At 41.4% G+C, this 22332-nt stretch overlaps 1 protein-coding gene across 4 annotated transcripts; it reads left to right on the forward strand.

The window, feature by feature from the left end:
• Nucleotides 1-3391: 3391 nt before the first annotated feature.
• Nucleotides 3392-21081, forward strand: kcnip1b (Kv channel interacting protein 1 b). Of its 4 annotated transcripts, none has more exons than XM_058078340.1 (8): nucleotides 3401-3926; nucleotides 16784-16908; nucleotides 16968-17037; nucleotides 17116-17186; nucleotides 17260-17367; nucleotides 18197-18301; nucleotides 18374-18436; nucleotides 19504-21081. In XM_058078340.1, exons 1-8 carry the CDS (start codon nucleotides 3839-3841, stop codon nucleotides 19549-19551), a joined length of 678 nt encoding a protein of 225 aa, XP_057934323.1. In that variant the 5' UTR covers nucleotides 3401-3838; the 3' UTR covers nucleotides 19552-21081. The 4 variants fall into 4 exon arrangements, with proteins under 4 accessions (XP_057934321.1, XP_057934323.1, XP_057934324.1 ...); XM_058078341.1 differs by lacking the exon at nucleotides 3401-3926 and adding an exon at nucleotides 13383-13710; XM_058078338.1 differs by having other exon boundaries at nucleotides 3392-3926; nucleotides 16968-17186.
• Nucleotides 21082-22332: the final 1251 nt, after the last annotated feature.

Genomic DNA, 22332 nt, shown 5'->3' on the forward strand with positions numbered 1-22332 from the left:
GAACTAGGGTCTCCTAGCTGTAAGGTCTGCGTGCTAACCACTAGACCACTGTGCAACCCAACACTTCAAACTTGTTGTTTTTTGTTGTTTTTTTTTTTTTACTAAACAAGACAGCCGACTTGCAAGTCATGTTGCCAGTTTGTATGTTCAGAGTTGAAATACTGGCGGGGCAACTGGCGGGCCGGATTCAAACGCTTGGTGGGCCGCATGTGGCCCCCAGGCCGTAGTTTGCTGTCTTATTGAGATGATTATACTCTACTCATCCATTACAGTTTAGAAATGCAACTATTTATATTCAGGCACTCAAATGTTTTTTTTTCATGATTTAGTTGAAGTGGGTGGTGTTGGGGGGGGGTGCTAAAATCATACCATCACACCCAAAGAATAAGAAATCAACTAATATAGTGACCATGTTAAATAGTACAATTATTTGGGGGAGGGCCCAGTGGCATTGCAGTGTTTAAATGCATTATGCACACATTATGCAAGTGTGTGGGTGGTGTGGAGAAGGAAAAATCATTTTAATTTCTCTCCAGCTATTTCAGTCGGCAGTAGGAGAGTGTAAATACTGCGTTTGAATAAACTCCAGGTTGGTGTCGGTGGAGCCAAATTGTCCCCGAGCGGAGCGCAGCAGGATGGCGTTTGTTGTCAAGTACAATAGAAATAGTCCCCCAGCCGTAGGAGACCTGACTGTGTAGGTGTGCTTTAAAAAAGACTTTCTTAGGCCGGAGCTCTGATCATGACATCCATGTCACGTCAAGGACTACCATCATAAGCATTTGACCCATTCAAACTATGGAACGCAAGTTTTGGAGTCATGTGAATAATTTTTTTTTACTGCAAGACAACAAATTAACAGTTTTTTTTTACTGCTGAAGACTGGGATCAAACCCACGCTCTTTGTCTTAAGAGGTAGCATCTGTACCATTACACCCCCAGGCAGCGACCCTGTGTCTATGCCAGCTTTGCTAAGCATTTGGCGAAATGAAAATGAAAACAAGGCACTTGCGCTTGGAGGGCTGAAGCATCAGCATGGTGGTATGCCCATAAAGTGTTTTTAAGTACAGTACGTATAGCTTGGGGGCTGCACGGTGGTAGAGTGGTTAGCGCGCAGACCAGGGTTCAATTCCACCCTCTGTGCATGCATGGGTTTTCTCCGGTTTCCTCCCACATTCCAAAAACATGCTAGGTTAATTGGCCACTCCAAATTGTCCATAGGTATGAATGTGAGTGTGAATGGTTGTTTGTCTATATGTGCCCTGTGATTGGCTGGCCACCAGTCCAGGGTGTACCCCGCCTCTCGCTCCAAGACAGCTGGGATAGGCTCCAGCACCCCCGCAACCCTCTTGAAGAAAAGCAGTAGAAAATGAATGAATGAATACGTATAGCTTGTACTGTTGCAACTTGTGTATGTTAGAGATCATCTTAAAGGAACATGGTAGAAATTGGTGAAAAGGGCATAATGGAAGGAGAAGAATTGGAAATTTTGATTCCAATAATTTTTATTGGGGGGGGGGTTCCTTCACGACCCTTTCCCAAAATAGACCAGAAGCTGGTACTAAAGTACATACAGTACATGTGATAATACCACTAAACAGCCTACCATTTTTAGAAGTGTTGAGATTTAGCACTTTTTTTGTCTAAAGTGCAGCCAGGGGCCATTTGTGGAATCAATCTAATAATAATAATAATAAATCAATCTACAGATAATTTATGATTTAACAAGAGAAGTACAATTCAGTGAAACACAAAGCCAATAATGGAAACATCCTCAGTCATTTTACAAGAATAATGTCAAAATATGAAGAGAAAAAGTTGTAATTCATCACAAAAAAAGGCATAATGGAAGTAGAAGAATTGGAAATTTTGATTCCAAAAATCTTCATGGGGGGGGGGGGTTCTTTTACGACCCCTTCCCAAAATAGACTGTTTCACCAAAATCTGGTACTAACGTACATACAGTACATGTGATAATACCACTAAATATCCTACCATTTTTAGAAGCGTTGAGATTTTGCACTTTTTTCGGCTAAAGTGCAGCCAGGGGCCATTTGTGGAATCAATCTAATAATAATAATAATAATAATAATAATAATAATAATAATAATAATAATAATAACAATAATAATAACAATAATAATAATAATAATAATAAATCAATCTACAGATAATTTATGATTTAACAAGAGAAGTACAATTCAGTAAAACACAAAGCCAATAATGGAAACATCCTCAGTCATTTTACAAGATGTCAAAATATGAAAAGAAAAAGTTGTAATTGACCACAAAAAAAGTAGTCATTTCACAATATTATATGGGGAAATAATTTTAAAAGCATGAAGTGGAAATATTAAAGGTTAAAAAAATAAAATAAAAATTGAAAAAAAGAAAGAATAAAGTTATAATTGAAAGAGTCCATCCATGTTCAGTGGGAGACTGTTTTATCCACAGGGTGGGAGACAAGCAAGACCAGCTGAGCCTGGTCTCCCATTCAGATCATCACCAACAATATGAAATGACAGTTCAGGGGTGGGGGGGGGGGGGGGGGGGGGGGGGTTCTGTTCAAGTCCCGACAGATAAGAATCGAAATACGGGAGTAGTTAGCGGGCAAACAAACAAAAAGCTGCAAGAGAAAGAGGGAGCTAGCAACCATCTCTCAGCATTTCCCACTTGAGTGGAGCGAGAAACTCGCACACAAAAAGAGCTCCGTCTCCGCAAGCAACCTGCAAGATTACATAACCGCTTTTGGAGTCGTTTCCTGGTGGAACTGATTGTTGGCTTGCGGTCACGTGAATACACAAACTACTTCCTCTGGGTAGCCGGAATATATAAAAACACCCCACTTACTGTATGATTGGAGCTTTCAGTTCTTTCTGGTCTCTGTGCCGTCTAAAGACATAAACACAGCTAAAAAGAGGCAGCCAAGAACGAACGTGATGGGACGCACCTATCCCGCCTCAAGCCTTCCGAAAAGCACCAGCAAGGCGCCATTTCCAACACGTCCTACAACGTCATTGTTATTATTATTACTGTGCTGTTACACCCAAGAACTACATTAGCGCAGATGTGTTTCTGTTTAGCATAAGTTAGCATAAGTTAGCGTGTCGTTCCTTTCTGTGTTGCTATGAGAAAACAATGTGTGTAAGCATAGTAAGTGTAAGTATGACATGCCATCATGAATTAATCAGATGCCTTTTTTTAGCTGTTTTTATATCTTTAGAACTCGTCCATACGCATGTCTCTCATAAGGATTGTGGATGATGAGTAAAATAAAAAAGTGCACTTTTCCTTTAAAGACTAGACAGACATTGTAAGAGAGGGAGGGATGGAGCTGCTATGGAGGAGCGGAGGAGGAGGAGGTGGCTAAGTGCTGTTGACAAATCTGTTCCAAGCACCAGGGGCTCCATCGAGCCTCCGCCGAGTCCCTCGCTGCAGATGAGAAAATAAAATGCGAGGTTAGGAGCGAGACGCTTTCAGAGGATGAAGATGAGGTTTTTCTAAAAGGAGCAGAGAGTAATCATCTTCAGGTACAGCCTGTATGCTGCTTCACGCCTCGCTTTGAGGGACTAAATCTTGGAGTTCTTTGCTGTTCCTGCCAAGGTGGGAATTCTGGCACTTTTTGGCTATTGGCTTCCCAACTTTCCTGAGCGCCAGAGGCTGACTTGGGCAAACAAAGTGGATTCCATGAGAATTCAAACGCACGTCAGCACTTTCTTCTACTTTTCTTGGACTTGTGTTAAAGAACCTCGGCTGCCATACACTAAAAACACTACCAGTCTTTGTGTTTGGCTTTGAAATCCAGAGGAAGAAGCCGGTCTCTCCCAGCTTGTGACCAAGGATGGCGGGTTGTACCAGCCGCTGCCAGCAGGGGGTGCTCAAGTTGATCCAGTCTGTTCAGCGGCTGCTTTCGGGAACCCTCTCCAAAGGTATCCAACACTCTCCAGACAGTAAATCATGTTTGACTTGTGCCGAAGGCCGGTTACAAAAACAGCTGCAGGCTGCGAATGGCCCCCAGGCCACACTTTGGACACCCATCACTGGTGCCCAAACTTTCCTGCAACTCAACTTGGTTTGTTATCTGTGGCAAAGCGTACATCAGTAGGAACATTTTTATCCTCCAATTACACTTTTTGAATCTTTTTATTGTCATATTAAGATTATATTCTTATCATGATTACAGTTCATTGTGGGAATATTCAAACTTAATTTTTCCTTTATTTACTCATCAACGCCAGACCATTTTTGTCACGTTTTAATCTCGCGAGATCTTTTGACAGGCTTAGAAAAGCACAATGCTGGTATTTAAATGCTGTGCTGTGACCTGTATGTGTCAATCATGCCTGGATGCATATGTTTTCAATGAAGTATTGATGCTATGATATACAGTATGTACAGTGTGTATGCTCGTGTGAACATACTGTAAATACAGCATGCATGCATATGTTAAAAAAAGCACTACCTTTGGACAGTGTGTATTGTAGAGCAGTTCAGCCATGATATATATCCTATAGCATACGCCTCTGCATGCCTGCTATCATATGCATGGAAGAGTACACCACCACCACCACGCCCCACCTTCACTCCCACCCCACACATGCACACAGGTAAACCCGAACATTTAAGGAACTCATCTTTGACATTTTTTTGCCTTATTTGCTTGCACACATGCACAGCGACAGCAAGCACAAACGTTAGCTTAGTCACCTTTTAAAACGCTCCACTGGCAAACGCCGCAGCATCCGTGTTCATCTTCATCATTTAAACATTGAAGGCTAAAAAGAGCCGGGCTCAGGGAGAAGCTGATACGAGCCTGAATCGTGTTGGGAGGGGGGTACTTTCTTACATCCTTACAGGAAAGGCCAATGGAAGCACCTTTAAGCAGGACACTCTCACAAAAAACTCATCTACCACACCAGGGGTGTCCAAACTTTTTCACATATTAAAAAGCGAAAGGATGCGGGGGCCACTGTTAAATACTTTGAACCATGTCGGCCCGATCAGAAGAAAAACACTCAGCTTTTCATAAAGCTTATCATATTAATATGACATTTTTATCTTATGGAACACTTTTTTTCTTCTTTTGCATTTATTCCAACATGATGACTTTATTGTCGTAACATTTTGACTTTATTGTCACAATATTCAAACTTTCATTTTCAAAAATCGCAACTTTTTCTTTGTTTTGTTTCTCATATGATGACTCAATTGCAATTGCAAATTTTTTTTTAATTTTATGAATTCAGTATTATATATTGCAATTGACTTGTAACAAGGCGTCTTTGAGTATCACTTGAGTATCTCATTGCTGGTTTTTGGTCACCCCAGCATAAGCACACCTTTCTAGGTTTGTAAAATAAAAAATAATAATACTAAATTGATGCAGGGGCCACTTTACATTTATTTACTGTTAATTAATTAAAATTTTAAATCATTTTTTATTTTAAATTTTTAAATTGAATTTGTAATTTTGTAAATTACAAATGTGTGTAATATTATGAGTATTACTTTTTTTGTAACATTAATTTTTTTCCCCAACTTGATTTTCCAAAAATTGCAACTTTCTCTTTGTTGTGTTTGTTTCTCATCTTGTGACTATTTTTTATGCTATACACGTTACAAACTTTACTACGTTAATATTTTTTCTTGATTCTAATTTTTCCATTTTTTCACATTTGTTGGTGTTATTGTTTAATTGTATTTTCTGAGGGCCAATAAAAAAAACAGCTGCCGGCCATGAGTGGCCCCCGGGACGTGCTTTGGACACCTGTGTACTCTTGTGTAAGGTCACATGAGCTTCTTGGTGTATTTAGCTCTTTATTTTACTTTATTTTATTCCCATTGTTCTTCTTCTGCCTCAGCTGTGAAAGCAGTGAAGTGGAGCCTACAGTGTGTGTGTGTGTGTGTGTGTGTGTGTGTGTGTGTGTGTATCTGCGTTTAATTTTTTACATCACCTCACCACACACTTTTATATAACCACCATCATTGAGATGTATTTTTACCTTGGCCTGCCTTGCTCTATGGTATTTGTTGCATTGTCCACAATGTACACATAACAGTATCAGTCATTTTTGGGTACACCGTCGTCATTCTTTACCAAGAAAAGTATGATTGATGTTGTCAGAGAAGTCATCATTGAACATTGTGTTATGCTTTTAGTCGGAAGTGGTGAAGGCAGTGTGTTGGTGTTGGTGTTACTTTATTGGGCAAACGATCATCAACGTTTTTCTGCTTGGAGCGATGCTGTGCACAGTTCTGCTGCCATCTGCCGGCCACTGTGTTACATTACAACGTAAATATGGCGGCCTCGTTGGTTCAGTTTGACTTCAGTTGAGCAGCAAAATTGCTGCAGCAAAAGTATGCACCTTTCTACTGTATTACTCAGATTATGCTTGGGATTATTTATTTCTACCATTTTGTTTTATTGTTTGTCAGTTATCACTCGTTTTGTGGTGGCCCGTGGCATTTATTTAAAATAGTAACACACGTAGAAACACGGCCTGCATCAGAACATCCATCCATCTATTTTCTATGCCGCTTATCCTCACTAGGGTGGGGTATGCTGGAGCCTATCCCAGCTATCTTTGGGTGAGAGGCGGGGAAGACAAACATATAGACAAACAACCATTCCCACTCACATTCATACCTATTAGTAGTAGTAGTAGTAAAAATAGTATGACATGTTGACATGTATGAATGTACCTGCTACTGCATGCTCACAGCATTGTTGGGGCTTTAATAGAGTGGCCCATTACGTGCATTAATTAGCTGCCTCTTTTTAGCTGTTTACCTTGCTGGGCCCGCCAGGTGGCTGCCCCCAGCTATAGGCTCTGCTTATCCTGATAGCTGTGATGTGGTAGTTGTCACTTCAGGATGTTTGATTAGGACAAATAAACAGATACAAAAAAAGAAACATTAGAAATATTAATGCGTAAAGTGTTAATTAGTTTACATAACTTTTCCCACTTCATTGATTGACTGTGAACAATTGACTACAAGCTGACCCCCAGGTATGAATATTCATAGAAATAGCATCAATTTCCTTATCAAGTGTAGAATTCAGCCTTTTCTATTTTGGAAAGCTGTGTTGTCCATAATTCATGCTTGCGGAAAGACATCCACACCTTGATTCTTCCTGCAGCTCTTTTGTCTCGTCATGACTTCACCGCATGTTGAACATGTCATGGAACACGGAGCGTGCTGGTGACGCGGCAAGGGGACAAACACACATTCAATAATTCAATGGCTGCTCATGAGCACCGTGACCAGCCCTTCTCTGGAGGAACATTACAGCCAGCCCTCGTTTAGCACGGTTAATAGGAACAGCTCCTTATTTACAAAAAACCTGTTTACCACCCTCTAAATATGTTTAAACAGAGGAATTCTCAAATTAGAGCCCTCTAGACATGAAATAACACCCCTATAGTCCCATTTACACTCATATTACCCAGTAGACAAAATAAGAGAAAATAAGACACATTAGGCATATAAAAACAGTTTATGACCTTCTAAATACAGATGTTAACATTATTAGAGCCCTCTAGATATGAAATAACACCCCTATATTCACTTTTACACTCTTGTTACCCAATAGAGTAGACATAATAAGAGAAAATAAGACATATTAGGCATAGAAAACCTGTTTATGACCTTCTAAATACAGATGCTAACATTATTAGAGCCCTCTAGAGATGAAATAACACCCCTATATTCACTTTTACACTCTTGTTACCCAATATAGTAGACATAATAAGAGAAAATAAGACATATTAGGCATAGAAAACCTATTTATGACCTTTTAAATACAGATGTTAACATTATTAGAGCCGTTTAGACATGAAATAACACCCCTGTATTCACTTTTACACACCTATTACCCAATATAGCCCTCTAGATATGAAATAACACCCCTATATTCACTTCTACATTCCTGTTACCCAATATAGTAGACATAATAACAGAAAATAACACATATTGGGCATAGAAAACCTGTTTATGACCTTCTAAATACAGATGTTAACATTATTAGAGCCCTCTAAACATGAAATAACACCCCTATATTCACCTTTACACCCCATTACCCAATATAGTAGCTATAATAAGAGGAAATGAGACATATTAGGCATAGAAAACCCATTTATGACCTTCTAAATACATATGTTAACGTTATTAGAGCCCTCTAGACATGAAATAACACCCCTATATTCACTTTTACACTCATATTACCCAGTAGACATAATAAGAGAAAATAAGACATATTAGATATATAAAACCTGTTTGTGCCTTCTAAATGATGGAGCCCTCTAGACATGAAATAACACCCCTATATTCACTTTTACACTCCTGTTACCCAATATAGTAGACATAATAAGAGAAAATAAGACACATTAGGCATATAAAACCTGTTTATGACCTTCTAAATACAGATGTGAACATTATTAGAGCCCTGTAGACATGAAATAACACCCCTATTTTAATTTAGCATTGATCAACTGACAACTGCAGTTATTATTATATTAGTAACAAGGCGTCTTTGAGTATCACTTGAGTATCTCATTGCTGGTTTTTGGTCACCCCAGCATAAGCACACCTTTCGAGGTTTGTCATTAGCGGACATAATGTCTCCTGACAAAAACAAAGTGTCACCTTGTGTTGAAATATTCAGCAAAGCCTGCAGTTGGCAAATTCCCAGAGAAGAAGTGTCCATTTCCATTTGACAAAGCTTTGCAGGTTGGGTCATTGATGGTGATATATACCGCTATCTTATTGCCTTTCAGCTGGCCTCACTTGTGTTGCTGCTCCCTGCCAATGCAATCACCCACACACTAATCACAGTGCAGCGTATCTTTAGTGCCGGGCCCAAGCCTCCGCAGCCTCCACAGCCTCCGCAGCCTCCGCAGCCTCCATGGGCTATTTTTTTACATGCATCACGTTATGCTGAACTTGTTTCCCAGACTGTTATTGTTGCATGTAAAAACGGGCAGCGATGAGGTCACGCGTGCATGGGTGGTGTGTTGCAGCATATGAGCCGATAATGAAAAGATAATGAAGTTATATACTGCAGTGCAGCAGCCTTGGCGCGACTCTGTGCAGCGTGAGACGGTGCTGAAACGCAGTTTGAGATGGCAAACATCTGTCAAGGGAACTGCCTCGGTCTCTGATAGCTCTCTGAATGCCGAGCTGGGTTGGGGTTTCTTTCACCCCTCTGGCGAGAAAGCGATGAGCTATAAAATGCAGAGGAAACAATGTCATGCAATAGAATAGGACAGGTTTGGGCAACAAGAGAAGGTGCAAAACACAATCGAATGTGATCCAGTTGGGCATTTTTCAGAATGTCTGGTATCAAAACATTAGGAACACATAAAATGTGGATATTGTGTCAATTCTACACCGCTGCAAACATCTATCACAAGTCAAAACTGAGCATTAGCACCTAAATATGTGATGTTTTGAATATAGTTTATTACTTATTCACCTTTGGTGCAAATTCATCTATCTATCTGAATTTGAATGCAACAATCTGTAACTGTGATTGACTGGCAAATATGTAATATTGTTTCCATTTGATCTGAGACCGCTGCTAAATCGCTTCCTTCCTCCTACCTCTGTTGTTGTAATTTCGATGGCCAGAATTGCGCCGTTAGTGAACGCACCTCGCTCGCCGTGACGGTGATTGGTTAATAATAAGGAAGTGTTGTGTTGCTTTTGTGGATAGCGCTACGTCGAAGCGAATGTATGACGTTCGGAGCTGTTCACACCTTTTGCAGTACTAAGGTGTGCGATAGTGTTTAAAAAGGTGGTGTGTGTGTCTGTCGAGACTTAAAGACTTTAGTACAGTGTAGTCCGCCCGAAAAAAGTCAATATTCAAACAGAACACATATCATTAAAAAAAACATCCTTCCTGTGTTGTAATGTTGATGGCCAGAATTCCGCTGTTGTTGAACGCACCTCGCTCGCCGTGACGATGATTGCTTGATAATGAGGAAGTTTTGTGTTGCTGTTGGGTGACAACGCTGCCGCGATGGCGAAATGAATACATAATGTTGGAAATGTTCTCTACTTTTAATGTTCTCTAAGGTGGGCGATAGTGTTTAAAAAGGTGCTGTGTGTGTATGTCGAAACTTAAAGACTTTAGTACAGTGTAGTCCACCTTTTGTCTGAAGTCACTTCTAATGAATGAACCAGGAAGTAGCCTACTGGCCTGGCAAACGACATTTTGTGACATGTAAGTTAAACACAATAGCAATAGAGTAAAATAGTAACATAGTTCAATAATATAAATAAAAGGGATAATTACGAAAAAAGATATAGGGTTGTCAGCTCCCGGAAAACGAATACCTTATTATTATTGTTTGCCTCTGTCTGTGTGAAACATATTTTAACCTATTTGACCCAAAGATGCACCATGTCTGAATTGAACTGTTAGAAAAAAATACTAAAGAGTTTAAGCAAATATTCTTTGGTGAGCAGCTCAAAATCAGATAGTAGCTCACAAGCTACCTGTTGGAGACCACTGTGATTGCTGTGATTGTAATAAGAAAGCAAAGTTGATAAAAGTAAGTTAGCACGTACGTTATACAGTAAACGTGATGCCTCCTTGGGACAAAAAATGAGCTCCTAACTAATTCATTGTGTCAGTCATTGTGGTAAAAAGGCACATTTGACCAGATCAGAAGCTAGGCAGACAGCCAGCGAGCTGCTGCCAAAATGGGGCAGAGTGACCGCCAGAGAAAATGTGTAAACAAAGATGCTGGAAAAGGAGAACAGCAGCGCGATTGATAGGTTGGCGAGTGATCAGATACACTGGCATTGATTGGCTTAGCCTGTGACAATCTGTCATCCATGGAATCTACATTTTACAGACCCAAGTTTGGATTCTCGCGCTAGTAAGGGACGAAGCGCATCCTGAGTCCACTCAGTATGGGACGGTTGGCAAGTCATAAAAAATGAAATACAAGAAAGATTCTTAAAAAGAGAACTACTCCTTACTTTTAACCCTTTGGTTGTCTTGCAGGCGTTGAAGCTCCTCTCTGATCTCCTTGTAACAGCGCACAGAATCCATGACCCCCATAGCATTCAATAACCTTTGAGGATTTAATCGTATTTCTAGAATGTGTCGAAGGCCAGTGGTCCGCAGGCTGCTTGAGCCGGTACGGGTTTACCTCGGTTACTCGGTTCCCAGCTGGCCAGGCTTCCGTGTCGTGGAGGACAGTGGACATTGCTCGACTTCACAACACGGTTTCACCATTGTCCCTGACAGCCCTGTCCTCCGTCTTCCTCCCCCTGCTTTTGTGGTTCTATTGATCTTTCCTTCCAGGCGCTTCGTTTGAGTCATGCGGTGCCATGGTATGCGCTGATGCTACATCATATTTCTCTGACGTTTTTTAGACGGGTTGGTCGTCACCATCACTTTGTGTTTTGCAATCACGTCTTTAAGTCTTGCATAACAAGGCAATAATAGATTCCGTTTATGGGTTTAAGCTACTATAATCATAACTTATGTACTGTACTTCTTTTCAAGAACAGCAGAAGCTGGAGCTGCAGTGAAAAGGGAAAAAAACGTGTATCCATGAATTTTTTACAAGTAAGAGAGCTTTTCTGAAGCAATCATTCACTTTCTCACACACAGCAAAAGATAGATTGCGGTGCAGAGACGCTTCACCTCAGTCAATGTCAAGTATTGTAATATTCAAACCCGCATTGCACATTTTTAATGAGGATGGTGAGTTATCCTTGCCGTATGTTAATAAGGAAGAATTTTTGATCAAGCTGTGCAGATGATATGCTGCGTTAAATGAAGCGCGACTCGCATAGCACAACAGGACACTTCAGTATTAGTGCAGCCTTTCTCAGAAAGCACACGGTAACATTTTATGACATGGATTTACATGAATATTCAGTAGCACTCCAGTCCCTTGAGGAGCAATGCGCAACCTTAAATTTATGTGATGTTCAAAAACGATAAATTCTACACATGTTTATCACCTGATTCCAATAGGCTTGGGTGTCTGGGCATGTGAGTCTGCCTTTCGTCATCTCTGTTTTAAATATGCACATTTAAAACGATTTCTCATAGTGGGGGGTGGCTAAAAAAAAGATCAAGAGATGCAGGGGTCACTTTTACATTTTTTAAACCAACCCATGTTGAGTATGATTTTTCTCTGTACATTAATTTTTTATGTTTTTTTGCTGTTTTTAATTATCCTCCTCCCCCAATATTTTATAATTTTTGTACATTTTTCTCTTAGTATTATGTTTTTATTCTCACAATATTTTGACTTCATTATTATAATATTACTTTTATCCAACCCAATTTCAATATTTCCCTAATATATATTTTATATTACTATTCACTTTTGGTTTTGTTTTTAGTCTTTTAGGCTTTTTTTACACCTAATATTCCAAATTTATTCTCCTCATATTTTGCCTTTATAGTGACATGTTCTCACAGAATACTACGTGCAGAAGTCCTCCATGTGCTTAGCACCTTATTCCAATAGGCTTGAGTGTCTGAGCATGTGAGTCTGCCTTTTGTCGTCTCTGTTTTAATTGTGCACATTTGAAACGATTTCTCATTGTGGGGGTGGCTAAACATTTTCCACCAAGGGCCACATACTTAATAAAAAAAGATCGAGAGATGCGGGGGTCACTTTTACATTTTTTAAACCAACCCATGTTGATTTTTCTCTGTACGTTAAGTTTTTTTTGCTGTTTTTTTTTGCTGTTTTTAATTGCCCTCCTCCTCCAATATTTTAACCTTTTTTTGTACATTTTTTTTTACTCAATATTATGTTTTTATTCCGACAATATTTTGACTTAATTATTATAATATTATTACTTTTATCCAACCCAAATTCCATAATATTTCCCTTATATATATTTTATATTACTATTCCCTTTTGGTTTTGTTTTTAGGCTTTTTTTCCACCTAATATTCCAAATTTATTCTCCTCATATTTTGCCTTTATAATGATATGTTCTCACAGAATACTACGTGCAGAAGTCCTTCACATGCTTAGCACCTGATTCCAATAGGCTTGGGTGTCTGGGCATGTGAGTCTGTCCTTCACTGTCTGTCCCTCACAGACACATGTTGACCCCTAAATTAACTAACCATTCAGCATGAAATTGAACCTTTTAATGAGCGTGTTTCGTCTCTCATCAATTTTGGAGCCAGCAGCAGAGTCACCCTTGACACGCATCCGTGCAAATATAGCAAGGAAGTTAGAAGTTAGTGAGAAACTACTATTCTACGTCAGTTTCAGAAATCCTTTGCCAGCTGTTATTGACTTTCAGCGAGCGCTGCATCAGTTGGATACGCTGTGAAGCCGTGGGCAGGCGGGGAGCTGGAAGGGGGGAGTGGGGAGACGGGGCAGGCTGACAGATGAGCGGAGGGAGCCACAGGAAAGAGGGAGTGGCGCACGGGAGGCAGGATCGGCTGCTGTGTGTTTTATGAGTGTGCGTTCGGAGCATGAGATGAGAAATCCATGGGAAGCATCTGACAGAGGAGAGTCGACGCTGTGCGAAAAGGCATGAGGGGAAATAATCCAGGGGGTAAATTGTAGGGAGACCAAGCGGGAGCGACAGGACGACAGCAACGTGGAAAAGAAAAAGAATTGTTAGGATTGTCCAGGGCCGGTTACCACGGTGACAGTATGGGTGCAGTGGTGGGAACTTTGACCATGCAAACCAAGCAGAGGAGACCAACAAGAGGTACGTCAACCTTGTGGAAGTGCTTCTCTGTGCAACATGTGCTTGCTTAACTTGCAACGTCGTCTTCTGTCTTCCTGTTGTCTTCCCAGTTAATGAAAACATACCAATTAACGTTAATGGCATCCATTAATGGGAGTATGCTGTTTAAATCCCCCCTCCGTACTGTAGTGAGTCATATCTCATGCACTGTGGTTATGATGGAGAGATTGCAGTGTGCCATCAGGCAGGGTGTCCTTGCACATAAAAGTGGCGAGCACAATCACTGTCCCTGACTCTGTGGCGGCGATACGTGCACAGGGACACACGTAGGCGCCCCGACCAGGTTTGGACAGGAGCGAAGGAGGGGAAACAAGGGTTGCATGTGAATTAACACACAGCTCACATATCATACCTCTCTCTCTCTCTCTCTCTCCCCTCACGCTTGAGAAGCCTGTTGTCATGGCGACTGGATTGAAGGGCCAGAAGAGAGTGAACAACGATGTGTCGGGGATGAATGGTGAATTTGTTGCAGCGTGATGAAGAAGATTGGAAACACGGCGGCAACCTGTGTGATGAGGATGAGATATAAATATAAGAGGCCGTGGATATTCAATATGTGCTGTGGAATATTATGAAACATACAATCATCGTTAAAGTTGGTCTCGTGGAAAGAGCTGCATTTTAAGACCCCCCCTCCCCATTATTGACACCATGGTGATGAACGTAACAACAGGTGTGTTATTGTGGATGAAATACCTGTTTACAGCCTTCAAAATGTGTTTTTTTTTTACATTATTAGAGCCCTCTAGGCATGAAATAGCACCCCTACAGCCAATATAGTAGACATGATTAGAGAAAATAATAAGACTCATGCTTGTAGATGTACAGGCCAGTGCTGTGAGTAGTGATGTTTGGATCAACAGTGAAATATCGATATTTATCGATACGATATCAATCTTCATGCTCTGAAATTGATTCAAAATATCAATATTTTTGATACTTCAGCCAATCACTCAACAAGCCAATTTTCATAGTTAGAGCAACAAAAGTTTGTTTACCACCTTCTTTTTAACACAATTAGAGCCCTCTAGACATTAAATAACACCCCTACAGTCACATTTGCACTCCTATCGCCCAATACAGTATAATAAGAGAAAATTAGCTAGCATTGTCACACTCTCCAAGCGGTTGGAGCGTTGGCATGAGGCAACCGTGAGACAAACAAACAGCGGCGGATAATGTTTGTGTAAACACCTCAAGCTGGTGTCATTCACAAGCGATGCTTTTCCTCCAGGCTGTCGTGGCCACCTGACACATTTCTAATTATCTCCATCACTTCCCTCCCGGCACACGCTCCTCGTCAAGCTCAGCCGTCTTTTTTTTTTTTTAATGCCGCGGCCGCTGAGGATGATTGCTATAATCACTACTTTGCAGCTTTTGGCGGCGGTTGGGAAGCAGTTATTTTAAGATGTTGCTTTTCATCCTGGAGGCGGCGAGAGAAGAAAGCTATGGCTTAGCCGCGTGACCTCGCCATCTCACCTTCATCTTATCAACGCCTGACGATTTCTGTTCCACACCTTTTTTTTTTTTACTCTTTCACACCACGCTTTTTTTCTTCAAATAATGGAACCAACCATGACGCCACGTTGCTAGAATACACGTCATCGTGTTTGGACATTTCACTCAACATCAGGGGCGTCACTTGGTTCTGAGGATGGGGGGGGGGGCTTAGCTCGCTGGAGATGCACAGGATATGAATGAATGTAGTAGACATTTTAAAAAATCCTAAAAACAAATAAGGAACAACAACCGGGATATAATTTTTTTTATAACTTTTTGACAGATTTAGTAGAGATGCTCAATTGTTTTAGGCCACCATTAAATTTACACAAGTACGCACAATCTACACTGCAAAACTGCTGCTCAAACTCCGCAACCATTCTGTCCAGTGGACAGCGATCAATTATATTCATTCATTCATTTTCTACCGCTTATCCTCACGAGGGTCGTGGAGGGTGCTGGAGCCTATCCCAGCTGTCTTCGGGCGAGAGGCGGGGTACACACTGGACTGGTGGCCAGCCAATCACAGGGCACATATAGACAAACAACCATTCACACTCACATTCATACCTATGGACAATTTGGAGTGGCCAATTAACCTAGCATGTTTTTGGAATGTGGGAGGAAACCGGAGTCCCCAATCAATTATATAATAAACATTATTATATAATTGATTAGCCTATTATTATTATTACTATCATCATTATTCTTCTGATTATTACTACTACTACTACAAGTAGTAGGCTAGTATTAGCCTGCTTTTGCCCTGTTTTAATTATTTTTTATAATTATTATATTTTAATAATTAAAATTAAAATTAAAATTAAAATTAAAATTAAAATTAAAATTAAAATTAAAATTAAAATTAAAATTAAAATTAAAATTAAAATTAAAATTAAAATTAAAATTAAAATTAAAATTAAAATTATTTAGGGGGGCTTAAGAACATAATTGGGGGGGGGGGGTGAAGCTAACTAACATTTCAGAAAATCAACATCAACAAACCTTGAAACAAACACCAACAAGAGATGGAGCCAATGAAGATGTAAGAGAACATATTAGGAAAACTAAACAAATCAATATTTCACAAAACATATAAAATACGGAGCAAATTAACAATCCAGGAAAAAAAACGAACAAAGGTCTAAACAAATAATATTCCAGGAAAACAAAACAAACATTGACAAGCAAATTCAATAAAAGTGTAAAAAATAAAAAGAGCTCCAAGAAAGACGTAAAAAAAGAATAAAAGTTATGAATATATGAATAAAGGCGTCCCAAGTGGAGCTGATTTGTGTTTTCAAGGATTCTCCTCTCTCAGGTTGAAACAGACATCGGATTGGGATCTGCGAGTCCAAAGGCAGCTCTGGGATGTTTGCTCATGAAATTGCGTCTGCGTGCTGACGTTTCCCAGACAAACATTTACCCACAGGCCCGTCCCAGCCGTCCGCCATGTTGTCACATCATCAACCGCCAGCCCTTCGCGTCCCGGCGAGCGTTCCGTCAGCTTGCTAAGTCGCGGCTGTCCTTGCAGATAAAACGGACGAGGAGCTGGAGATGACGACCGTCTGCCACCGGCCGGAGGGTCTGGATCAGCTGGAAGCCCAAACCAACTTCAGCAAGCAGGAGCTCCAGATCCTCTACCGCGGCTTCAAGAATGTAATCACAGAGAAATATTCCACATTTGACATCTTAACCATCTTGCTTCTTCTCCCCAGGAATGTCCCAGCGGAGTGGTAAACGAGGAGACCTTCAAGCACATTTATGCACAGTTTTTCCCCCACGGAGGTAAATACTGGCCCGCGTGGGCGCTCTTTATGTGTTGGGAACAGGCCTCTCAGGTCTTTTTGGTGTTTTGGACTGCAGATGCGAGCATGTACGCACATTACCTTTTCAACGCTTTCGACACCAGCAACAACGGCTCCATCAAGTTTAAGGTGACAGCACGTGCAACCGCATGCTGGGGGAAAGACTCACTGACGCACTGATGACCTGTTCTCTGGCTGCCAGGACTTTGTAGTGGGCCTGTCCATCCTCCTGAGGGGAACCCTGAGGGAAAAACTGGAGTGGACCTTCCACCTTTATGACATCAACAGAGATGGCTACATCAACAGGGAGGTGAGGACGTGCATGGTGGGTCATGGTGGGTCATGGTGGGTCATGGTGGGCCATGGTGGGCCATGGTTCTGTCATGGTGGGTCATAGTGGACCATAATGGGTCATGGTGGGCCATGATTCTGTCATGGTGGGTCATAGTGGACCATAATGGGTCATGGTGGGTCATGATGGTCCATGGTTCTGTCATGGTGTGTCATAGTGGACCATAATGGGTCGTGGTGGGCCATGGTGGGTCATGGCGTGCCATGGTTCTGTCATGGTGGGTCATAGTGGACCATAATGGGTCATGGTGGGCCATGGTTCTGTCATGGTGGGCCATGGTTCTGCCATGGTGGGTCATGGTGGGCCATGGTTCTGTCATGGTGGGTCATGGTGGGCCATGGTTCTGTCATGGTGTGTCATAGTGGACCATAATGGGTCATGTTGGGCCATGGTCATGTCATGGTGGGTCATAGTGGACCATAATGGGTCATGGTGGGCCATGGTTCTGTCATGGTGCGTCATAGTGGACCATAATGGGTCATGGTGGGCCATGGTGGGTCATGGTGGGCCATGGTTCTGTCATGGTGGGTCATAGTGGACCATAATGGGTCATGGTGGGCCATGGTTCTGTCATGGAGGGTCATGGTGGGCCATGGTTCTGTCATGGTGGGTCATGGTGGGCCATGGTTCTGTCATGGTGGGCCATGGTGCACCCCCCCCCCCATACTCCCACCCTCCTCTCCCATCCCACCACCCCTCGCCCCCATTCCGCTCCTCATTAGCTCGTTGGCCCCTCCCCTCTTCCAAAGTCTGTGCAGGAAGTCAGTGTTCATGGTTTCTTTTGCAGGAGATGACGGAGATCGTGAAGGCCATTTACGACATGATGGGCAAGTACACCTACCCAGCACTGAAGGGAGACGTGCCACAGCAACACGTGGACATCTTCTTCCAGGTGTGTCTGTAGTTTGGGGCTCCGTGTGTCGTGTTCGACTCCGCTCACGCGCAATCTGCTGTTTTGCCCCAGAAAATGGACAAAAACAAGGACGGGGTGGTGACTTTGGAGGAGTTTGTTGTGGCCTGCCAGGAGGTACGTGTTCCTCCTTCCTTCCTACCGCCATTCTTTTTAATTGGCAATGAAAAACAGCAAAAAGGGAAAAAAACAGCTGTCATTTTCCAAGAATAAAGTTGAAATATTTACAAAAACCAGCCATCATATTCTCAGAAAAAGGCAACATTTTCTGAGAATAAAATTGTAATACGTCAACATGCAATTTCTAGAAGCATAGAGATGACATTTAATAAATTTATGTACTCTATGTACTCTATGTACTCTATGTAGTGTAGTACTTCATGTGCTCTATGTACTCTATGTACTGTGTGTAGTGGATGTAGTGCAGTACTGTATGTAGTGTAGTGCTTCATGTGCTCTATGTACTGTATGTACTGTGTGTAGTGTATGTAGTGCAGTACTGTATGTACTGTAGTACTTTATGTACTCTATGTACTGTGTGTACTGTATGCAGTATGGTACTTTATGTACTCTATGTACTGTAGTACTGTAGTAATGTATGTACTGCATGTACGGTACTGTAGGTACTCTAAATACTGTATTTACAATCGGTACTGTAAGTACTGTATGTGCTATGGGTACTGCATGTACTGTAATGTGGGTACTATATGTACTGTGTGTACTATGGGTACTGCATGTATACTGTATGTACTGTAATGTGGGTACTATATGTACTGTGGGTACTATGGGTAAAGCATGTATATTGTATGTACTGTAATGTGGGTACTGTGTACTATGGGTACTGCATGTATATTGTATGTACTGTATGTACTGTAATGTGGGTACTACATGTACTGTGTGTACTCTAGGTACTATGGGTACTGCATGTATATTGTATGTACTGTATGTACTGTAATGTGGCTACTGTATGTACTGTGTGTACTATGGGTACTGTATGTATATTGTATGTACTGCATGTACTATGGGTACTGAATGTATATTGTATGTACTGTATGTACTATGGGTACTATATGTATATTGTATGTACTGTATGTATGTACTATGGTACTATGGGTACTGTATGTATATTGTATGTACTGTATGTACATCATTCCAGCGTGTTTACCTGCTGTCTGTGTTCCCAGGATGAAACCATGATGAGATCCATGCAGCTCTTCGAGAACGTGATGTAGGAGGGGAGGAGCAACCCAGGGCTGCTGACCAATCAGGGGGCTTGCTGCGTGGACGCATACAGCGTGTGCGGCACACGCCGTCTCTCGTCCTGTTGCCCTTTTTTTTAAATCCACCAGCCGACTGAACGCAGACAAAGACTTGCATGGCAGAGGCGGACTTGAATTGTTTAGTGGCGAGGAAGAGAAAAAGCATGGAGGTCAAACTTTTTGTAAAGGTGGGCCGCTTCTTTGTTTTCCATCGGCTGCCGCACATTCGAAAAATATCATTTCATAATAAACCCAATATTTGGAGTAAAATAACATTTTAGATCAGGGTGCGGGAAAAGTTCTAAATATTGGAATCAAGTCAAAATTATGAGAAGAATTTATAGCAAGGAAGTTGAACTAGTTGGAAAATTAGAGAAACAAATAAAGAGCTGAGATTTGATGAGCATAAACTCCTCATATTATCTGGGAAAGTAATAACATGGAAAAGTCCAAATATTATGCCAATGAAGTCAGAATATTACAAAAAGAACATTTACAAAGATTATTTAAGAAGACAGTTGAAATATCATTTTATGAGAATATAAATATTAAGAGAAAAATATGAGAATAATTTTCTCATAACTCTTAGTAAACTTCTCATAACTCATATTATGAGGGGAAACAAATATCAAATTGTAGCATAGATTTAAAATATTTAAGAAAAAAGTTACATTATGAGAACTTTGGACAACTTTGGTTGTGGAAGACGTTCTAATATTATGGGAATAAAGTCCAAATAATACATGAACAAAGTGGGAAAAAGTCCACAGATGGTTGAAGAACATGGTTGAAATATTAGGAAAAAACATGAAAAACGGGTAAAAAGAGCAACGAATGAATTCGCATGACAGAGCTGAGATGCAGTGTTGTCTTGGCATCAATAGAAGTCGTAAAAAAGAAGGAGTGGGTCTTTTTGCCATCGAAAGCGCTGTCGGGAACCACTGGGTGGGGTGAGGTTTGAGTCGGTTTCAGTCCATGTTGAGCTGGCTGTACGACGTGTTGATGTACGTTTGTGTCTGTTGAAGGTCTTCCTTTCATGCTTTGCCTTTTGTGTCTCTGTGTGTCTTTAAAGGGTCAAGACTCTGTGGGTGTAAATCTCATGTGTGCATAGCGAAGCCTGCTGTGTTTGTTTGCGCTTGCTGCAGTGTGGCGCGTGTACATAGAGCCAACCTTCAGGTGAAGGCTTCGTTTTCGTGTGTACAAATGGCAGCTTTGGATGTTTCCATCCACCATGTGGGGCGGGGGTGGTACATCCTCAATCCAATGCTAAATGCAGAAGTGCTGAGCGAGCCGGGTGAGCACTGGACTTCCCTGCATTAAGTGGCGGTGTTTGGATTATATAGTAAAAAGGGCAGTAAATTATGAATCATTTTTGCATCTCTTTGCTACTTGACGTACAGTGTATGTGACATCATAGCCTCGGGTCCTGGTTCCACATGGAGTTGCTTCATTTCATCCGGAGGAAAGTCAACCAATTCTAAGCCATACCGGTAATAAAAGTATAAATCCTTACATTGTCTTTGACTTTTCTTTTCCCCGTAGCTTTGACTTGAATTGACTTAAAACATACAAGAAAAAATGCGGAACTATCCCAGCACTGTGTTGGAATTAGGAGGGAACGATAAATATCCAGACAATATTGACGCTCCAATTAATACCCATCCATCCATCCATTTTCCTCCACTTATCCGGGTCGCGGGGGCAGCAATCTCAGACTTCCCCGTCCCCGGCCACCTCCTCCAGCTCCACCGGGAGGACACCAAGGGGCTCCCAGGCCAGCTGTGAGACATAATCCCGGCCGGGCATGCCCGGAACACCTCACCAGGGAGGCGTCCGGGAGGCATCCGGACTAAATGCCCAAGCCAAAGCCTAAGTCTCTTAGGGTGAGTCCAGCTACCCTATGAAGGAAACTCATTTCAGCCGCCTGTATCCGTGATCTCATTCTTCTGGTCATGACCCAAAGCTATAATCACCATCGGTGAGGGTGGGAACATAGATTGACCGGTAAATTGAGAGCTTCGCCTTGTGGCTCAGTTCTCGGTCGCGCTCCACCAATTCCATATTTCTGGAGCACCCCCCTAAAAGGCCGTGCGAGGGACATGGTCGAATGCCTTTTCCAAGTCCACAAAGCACATGTAGACTCTTGCCACCTCTCCCCTGCAGCAACTCCAGAGTAGAACATCCAAAGTAGAACAAAGTCCAGCCCCTTTCGAGGAATTTGGTTCCAGACCCTTAACTGTGGGACGAGGTGAGTCCGACTATAAATAAATACGTCATTGAATATTTTATTTTACACCATGAAGTATATTGAGGTCGCAGGATTATTTACAGTATAGTCAAGGTAATAAACAATGGAATAAAACGGTTGACAATCATATAAAAATATGTGAAAATGGTATTTTGAACAAAAAAGTTAAATAATAAAACCATGAAAATACACGATTAACTCAGTAACAACTACTGTAAAAATTAAAACTTTATTGACAAGACACACATGGCTTCGCTTACGCTGACTGACTAGTTAGCGGACTAGTTTTTTAGCTCCCTAGCTTGTTAGCTCGCTAGCTTGTTAACTCGCTAGCAGTTGCAATGTGATGAAAACAATGAGTAATGCTGTAGGAGCGTAAAGGTGACTATAGTCGTGTTATTTCATGTCCACGGGTTCAAATAGCTTTTAAATGTACGGGAAAACGTACCCTCAAAGTCAAAAGGAGGATGTCTGTTAGAAGTTAAATTAATTTCCACCAATAGGGG

Source organism: Doryrhamphus excisus, chromosome 7 (genome assembly GCF_030265055.1).
Source record: "Doryrhamphus excisus isolate RoL2022-K1 chromosome 7, RoL_Dexc_1.0, whole genome shotgun sequence".
NCBI lineage: Eukaryota > Metazoa > Chordata > Actinopteri > Syngnathiformes > Syngnathidae > Doryrhamphus > Doryrhamphus excisus.